Source organism: Bemisia tabaci, chromosome 2 (genome assembly GCF_918797505.1).
Source record: "Bemisia tabaci chromosome 2, PGI_BMITA_v3".
NCBI lineage: Eukaryota > Metazoa > Arthropoda > Insecta > Hemiptera > Aleyrodidae > Bemisia > Bemisia tabaci.
The window spans coordinates 18,659,620-18,667,501 of record NC_092794.1 but is presented as its reverse complement, the minus strand read 5'-3'; the positions used below and the strand labels follow the sequence as shown (position 1 = coordinate 18,667,501).

Here is a 7,882-nt window from a genome sequence, read left to right as displayed (position 1 = left end):
ACAACAGAAAAAAACTGAAAGAAAAAAAAAAAACAAATGGAGGATTGAATTCTGATTTCTGAGTGATTTCGCACTCTAAATCCAATGGGAAGGGGGGGGGGGGCGAATTTCCACCAGGTCTCTGTAAAGTTAAATCTCACGTGGCCACATGGGCCGCGGCCCATGGCGGCAAATTTAGGGAGCGGCAAATTTTGCAATTTTCTTAAATGTAGGTAGCTATAAAAAAAAATCGGATTTAGAAAAAAAAAAAATTCCGAACGAGAAAAGGTGACAAAATCTCTCATTTTCTGAGAGTACATCTCTAATTTTGTCGTCTTTCTGTGATGCATTAGACAGCACCTTTAATTAGTCGAGTTAAGACTAAGAGAGAGGCCGAACACGGAATTTGGCCTGAAACGGTGCGGCGCAGAGAGCAATGATGACAAGAACTTGAGATGAAAAGGAGAAACCCTCGCGGCGCGGCGCGGCGGTCGGCATGTAACACATATTAGCGCCTACAAGACTGCATGGATACTTCACGCATTGCGCTAAAGACAATGCGGTCTCTGCGGTCAGCGGCGGGCGGCGTGAAACGCATAGCGCCTACAAGACTGCATGAATACTTCACGCATTGCGTCAAACACAGTATGCGGTCAGCGCAGGGTCAGCGCGGCGCAGCGGCGGAAGTTAAAATTATTAAACCACATTTATGTTTGTTCTTTCGTAATTTTTCCGTTCATTTCATATAAATGGAAAGCTTTGTCCACACAGGAATAGGTTTACGGAACTTAATTTTCGCGCCAAGCCAAGTTCCGTGAACTTTTGCTAGTAGTGTTAACAGGGCTTTCGCAAAAAATATGTCCAACACGATTAAACGCGTCTTATGCACCCCTCCTCCTCCGGCACGTTCACTTGATGGTTTTTATTGATGTTTCAAAACGAACGAGAAGGGGGCGGCAAAATACAGGCGGTCCATGGGCGGCAATTAAGTAAATCCGGCCCTGGTTAAATCTCAGTTAAATCTCTCGCAGTTAAATCTCTCATAAGGGTAATGTAGCTTTGCGTCCATGATATTGGACTCCATGCTCACCTCGGCTACTCATCGCGTCTAAGATCTTGGACTCCATGCTACGCACTTTAATGAGGAATATTTTTTTTTCGAAAAATCAAAGTGAGTATAGCGTCCAAAATCGTGGGAAGCAAATTGTCTCTGACGTTAGACGATCATGGGGTCCAAAAATTTATCAAGACAATTTTTGGGAAATAAAGACGAAAAAAATGTGTTCTCGCAGAAAATTGTTCATTGGTTATAGGTTTAGGCTAGGTTAGGTTGGGTTAGGTTAGGTTGGGTTAGGTTAGTTCAAGTTGGATTATATTAGAAATTAGAAATACATATCATGTTCTGTTATGATGAAGAATGGATCGACGTTAAAACTATACGGGAGGTTTCCTTGATATTGGACTCCATGCTCCAGCGAAGAAGTTAAAAGCTCTGCGGTGAGCATGGTGGGCGGGTTAGTTTAGGGTGGGGGTGGGTCGTTAGGGGTTGAGGGCTCGCTAGCGCTTGCTCTCATTACAAGATGAATGAATTCAAATGCCGACGGGTGCACGCGGAAGAAAACGTATAAGCGTATTCATCTCTGATTGCAACTTTATGCACTATACTTTTTATGTTTTACTTTTAATCAATGTTTTTAAAAAGCCGAACACAGCTTTGCTGAAGAGTTCCCGCGAACTTTCCTAATTGATTTCAAATAAATCAAAAGAAATTTCGACGGGATATTTTCGTTTGTTCTAGGTAATCCATTTTTTTAAAAACAGGAAACGATCTAACATCGTCCGAGTTTCTGAACAATTGTCGTAATATTTTCCCTTTAATTATCGTACAGACCGCGGGAAAAAAGTAAAAAATAATGACCCGTAGTCCAATTTTTGCGGCGACTTCGACGCCGCGCGAGCAAGGGGAGGGAACGCGATGGAGCCTTCCTTCGCAGGGTGACGCGCCTTCAATCAGGCTAGCGGCAATATGCCTTCACCTGTAGTTGAATAGTTATCTCGTTACGCCTGCCGTACCTAGATGAATCCGAATATCGACGACTCCTGCATGCGAAATAAAGCGTATTTATTTTCTGATCGCAACGCTATACGCCTCTTCTCATGTTTTAGTTTATTTTCGTGTCGTCTTTTAAGGAACTACATGCAGTTTTTTGAATACGAGTTTCTATAGGATTTTTTCCGTAGGGCTATACATATATGTAAGGGATTACTTTACGTAGATTTTTTTCTTAGGACTTGTTCCGTAGGAGTACTTTTTTACTTTCATAATACAATACCTCCTCGATTTTTGAAGAGTTTTTTTCTTTCTTATAGGTACTCAGACTCAGACCCCCCTACCCTTTGAATCAAAGGAATAAAAGAAGTACACCTATCGTTTCTTGGTTCAGATTTTTAGCACTCCTTTTCAAAATACGCATCCTCCATACTATTTCATCTCTGTTTATGAGTAAAAAGGTCTCTTTCACCTTTGGGAGTTCGGGTTATTGTTTTCTTAGTATATTTATTTGCAGAGGCCAAAATCTCGTATAAAAAAAATATGAATGCGATTTTTGAAATGTGTATCTATTGAGGCTACAGAGATCAATGTAATACAAACTGTAGGCCTGCACGAGTAAAAAAAATGTATCTGTATTTTTTTGGTTTGCCGGTGCAAGGGTTCTACAATTTTTTCCTTATAAAAAATATAAAAAGAAAATTAAAAAATAAAAATTAAGAAGAAAAAGAATCTTATAATGGTTTAATATTCAACCAAATCCCCTTCTCGGCTTTCAGCAACATGGTAAATCGGCTGTATTTATAGGGTATCTGAGTTTTTTCACATATGCTAATCTCAAAGTTCTTCAGGAGGTAAACCATTGCTACTTTCGTACTCAGCAGGGCAAATCGTGACGCTGTAAAATAAAAAAGAAACGATTCATAATACAAGAATAAAATAGGAAAATTTACTTGGTTCAATACTGAATATGTGAGTATAAGCCTGACTGTTTACAGATATCTTTCCTTGTGCAAATACCTAAAAAATTCTATTCCGTCTAAAAGGACATCATGTGATTTGAAAACTAGAATATTTGTAGTTCGATTAAGGTATGTTTGGACCGCGTTTGACAGAAAGGAAACAAGCCACATCAGCTGTTGCCAAATTTAACTGAGCAATTTAATTTTTTATGAGAGAACGTTTGTTCGGATTACTTTTTAAATTTTAAGGGATTTGTTTCGTATTACGGAAGAAAATGCACTGAATTTGGCACGAAAATCCGTACAACCGGTTTCATGCAAAAATTAAATTGCCCGATTTAGTCTCTTGGCAACAGAATTGCGATCTCAAAATTTGAAAAAAATTGCAAGTAGCTGGAAAAGTGGAAACAATCGATATCGCAAATCGATCTGACACAAAATAAAGCGTCCATCGTACCACTTTACTTTTTTTCAATTTAAAATATAAATTGTGACAGGCAAGAACTGCAGCGTTAAAGGCTGAGATAGGCGTTTATACAGTGTTGCCGTTGATATGTGGACGTATTTCTACCAAACAGATCTATGTGCAGGTGAGAAATATGGGGTGTGCTCTAGAAAGCTGCATAAGAAGCAATGTAAAAGTGGGCGTGATTCCTTTTGAAGAATTGGAAAAGCGGGATTTTATATTCTATCAAACAGACCTATGTGCCAACTGAATGCGGAACTCATGAGCCGCGGGCATGGCAAGAGAGCGTTGTGGACAGGGCTCATGACTTAAAGCGCCCCGACGACGATCTCCCCCTCGCTCGAGTGCGCACTATCATTGCCGCTGACGTCACTGGCGCTTTATTATTCCCATTCACTCTTACAGCCAGAGAACTAACGAGCACACCCCATATTTCTCACCTCCACATAGGTCTGTTTGGTAGAAATACGTCCATGTTATACTCACCGACACAGTTTCTGGGTCCGATGCCAAATGGTAAAAACACGTATGGTGAACGTTTACTCTTTTCCTCAGGCGAGAACCGCTCGGGGATGAATTTTTCAGGCTCAGGATAATACTCAGGGTCGTAATGGAGACCTAGAACGGGAATGCAAACATGCACCCCTTTGTCTATAACTATAGACGTGTCGGGAATCGTGTAGTCATCAGTGCAGGCACGATCGATCTTCGCCAAAGGTGGATGCTTGCGAAGTGTCTCTAGAAGTAAAAAAAAGCGAGCAAAAACAGCTCTATGACTCTCTGGAAATCAAATTGCATAATCAACGAAATGAAGGAGTTTCAAATGGCAAAGTGGTTGCGGTGGTTTGTTTTTAGGTATCTCAAGCAACTCTCAGAAGTCCCAGGACCAGGAGTTCAACTTGCTTATCCAACTAAATGAGGGAGCAAAGGGGTCAGTGTGTTATGGGTTGACGCCGCACAGTGGATCGAGTCAATCAGAGAAGTCAGACATGAAATTTTTTATTCAAGCTGCAAATTTTGATGTTTATTTCGTCACATTTTAAATTTTGAAGTGTGGTTCCAGAAGAAAATTCCACGAGAGAAACCAATGAGCCACTTTTAACAACACAAAATTGTGTATAAACGGAGTTACGAGCTTTTAGAGTTTCCAAATTTTGTCCGACCTCCCCCATTGGCTCGATTCACTGTGCGCCGTACCAAATTCGATCGAGACCGCCGTTCGCCGATTAAACTTGGGGCAGTTAAAAACCGGGAACTTTGGTTATAACTTTGAAAGAAACTGGTTTTTAGAAATGGTGAACAGCTGTGGAAACAAAATGCCTTGTCTCCAGTTCTTCTCATTCAGCGGTTGAAAATGAGTCAATAATTCATTGTAGATATTCATTCAGTGACGATTCTTGAGAGTTAGCAACAATGTTTTTCCCTCATTCAAATGCATGTAAAACAATTGATTCTTGGGAGGGCAGCCTGCTTCACCTAGAATCGACATTTTTAATGGATTTAATGGAGGCAAACCAGCGTTGCTGACTTGCGAAATCGCCACTGTAGGTATTTAAAAGAATAAAATAGACTAAAGTATAGAAGGACTGAATATTTCCCGAATCATCCCTCTACATACAACAAGAATGTACCACCATTTTGCGGGGAGGCGCCTGGAATTTGCTCGCTCTCTCAATTTTTCTCGTGATGACCAGGTTTTGAATTCCTATAAAATATTTAAGTGACTATCACACTGAAAAAAAAATCTCGGTGTATTTACTAAGAAAGGGTAAAATTACCAAGAATTCAGGTTCTATTTGATCCCAGTTTTTTCTTGGTAAAATGACCATTAATGGAATTAGTAAAATTACCGAGAAATCTCGGTAAAATTATTGAACTTTCTCGGTAATTTACTGGACCTTGGTAAAAGAAGCCAATATTTTTTATCGACTGTGGTAGAATTACCGAGATAAAATGGCAAAGTTACCGGGATTTGATTACCAATAAAAGTGGTATTTTCTCCTGAAAAAACAGTAAAAATATTGGTTTTTAGGTAAGCTTGGTAAAATTACCAATAATTGGTAAAAAAAAGTGAGATAGTAAAGGTACCAACGGACCTTGGTAAAAACGCCGAGAATTTTTTTTCAGTGCAGTCAGGAGAAAGAGCCAAGTCGTCCTTATTGCTATCAACATCGACGGTAGAGCCTGGCTTCTACCCTAACACTTACGAAACAATTCCCGCGTTAAAAAAAAAAAAAAAAAAAAAAAAAAAAAAAAAAAAAAAAAACCGCAGAAATGCGTCCATTTTTAAAAGACTCCGAACGACTATCAAGTGTGTCCTTACCGTTGAAAACCATTTCCAATAACGGCATGTCTTGAACAGCCTCGTAGATGTTTTCCTCGCCGTGTTTCTCCAAGGCTGACACGATCTCTAGGCGGAGCCGCTGCTGAATTTCCTCGTGCAAAGCCAGCTCGTAAGAGGCGAAGGTGAGAAGGCTGCTGGAAATATCGAAACCTATCACCAAAAACAGAACCGACTGCGCAACGATTGTTGTCTCATCCATGACAAACTGAGATCGATCGCTGCCGTCTTCGGATTTTTGTGCCGCTTTAGCCTCTGCATTCGCATCAAGCATCATCTGTAGAAAGTCAGCGCGTCTGAAAAACAAATTTGGAAGCTCTGATTCGCAAAAGTCTGCCGAAAGTTTGGCATCAAAAGCACATAGTACGTATAAAAATATGGAACAGATTCGAGACGAGCGGATACCTCCCAAAAGAGGATGGTTGGAGAGAGGAGGACAGCACACAGCAGTGATTTTTGACGCAGGGTGTTTTCTTCATCATTCATAATTAAGAAAATCCCTGGTAAAAATTGGCAGTGGAATCTCTGTTCCAAAATACCATAGACCTACAGCCGGCTGTAAGATTTCCAATAGCTTCTATAGCCGGCAACACAATTTCTTATAGCCTTTTATAGCCGATGGCGATTAAGCAACAGCCTGGCGATAAAGTGTATGCTAAACGTTACTAATTACGGTTGCTAGCTAGGACTTAGTGAGTTTTTGGACTACCGCTCTCTTTTTGGGCCGCAGTATCTTGATTTAATTTGCGAGGAAAGCTCCGTTCTTTTGAAAGATGCCTAGAATTCCTAAGATGTAGGAACGCCTTCAATTTCGTATGATACTGTGCAATACCTCTGGTGTGAAATAGTTGCTTCAAGCGCCGCGGTACGCTGCGGCGCGGCGCGGCGGGCGGGCAGCCAGCGCTGAACGCGCATTGGCGCCTACAAACCTAACAGGGATACTTCACGCATTGCGCAATGCGTGAAGTATCCCTGTTAGGTTTGTAGGCGCCAGTGTACCACCGCTCCGCTTTGTGTTCGGCTCTAATAATTAATCTCGCGGAGTCAGCGTTTTTCAACTCATGACTTTGAAATATTTGCACATTCTGTATGGATTATTCTCATTTTAATTGATGAAAAAAAATATGTAGTAAAGGAAAATATAATGTGCGTTTTGTAAATATTAAGGTGATTCCGTACAAACTTAAGGATTTACAAAGCACAAGAATTTCTACACAATTTCTTATAGCCTTGTATAGCCGATGGCGAAAAAGCAACAGCCAGGCGATAAAGTGTAAAGTCCGGCGATAGGAACTATACCCCGGCTGTATAATTTTTTATCGCTTCGTGTAGCCCGGCCGTATGATTTTTTTCCACTTTCTACAGCCAGCTATATGATTTTCTATCGCCCTCTTCAGTCAGCTACAAGAACTCCTATGGTATTTTGAAACGCAGCTCCTATCGCCAATTTTTACCAGGGATAATTCTCAAATATGCATGAGTAAGTGATTAAATCGTCACTTCCCGGCCAAAGTATCACAAGCGCCATGCGACGTTTAAAAATTGTCGCCGCCATTTTATTTTTTGGAAGAAAAATCGTTCAACGAAGCTATCCGAAAATTTCACTGGATTTTCTTTGTGCTGCCGGCAAAATTCGGTGACATTTTCAAACAGATTCAACCGACAATTTCTCTGCAAAAAAATAAAATGGCAGCGGAAATTTTGAAATGTCGCATGGCGCTCGTGATACTTTGGCCGGAAGGTGACGACATCTCATCAAAATTTCCAAAAATAAAAGTGTCGTTACATTATGGGAGGGGGCAAAGAGTAAGGGTTCCGACCTTAATTTGAAAGCATTCCGTCGCTTCCCAGACGAAAAAACATGACTAGATTCCAGTGTTACGAAATTTTTCCTCGCAAAACTTATTTTTACGAGAGAACTGAGGGGCGTTTCGGACTAAAAATCTCACTCTTTGCTCCTCAAAGTAATTACACTCAAAAATCAACAGAATTTTGGATAGAAGTCGTATACTGTCATACTCAGATAAAAAACTGTGATGTTTGTAAATTTAACTTTGCAACTTTGGAATTGAGTTGCGTGCCTT

At 40.5% G+C, this 7,882-nt stretch overlaps 1 protein-coding gene across 1 annotated transcript; it reads right to left on the bottom strand.

Annotated features, from left to right (window-relative positions):
* Window positions 1-2,648: 2,648 nt before the first annotated feature.
* Window positions 2,649-6,094, bottom strand: LOC140224011 (probable cytochrome P450 6a23; the record flags this gene model as incomplete). The annotated part of the gene is given in 3 exon segments (XM_072296849.1): window positions 2,649-2,927; window positions 3,944-4,195; window positions 5,781-6,094. Coding segments are annotated over 3 exon segments (730 nt in total), but the record flags the coding sequence as incomplete, so codon positions are not given.
* Between the last annotated feature and the right edge of the window lie 1,788 nt (window positions 6,095-7,882).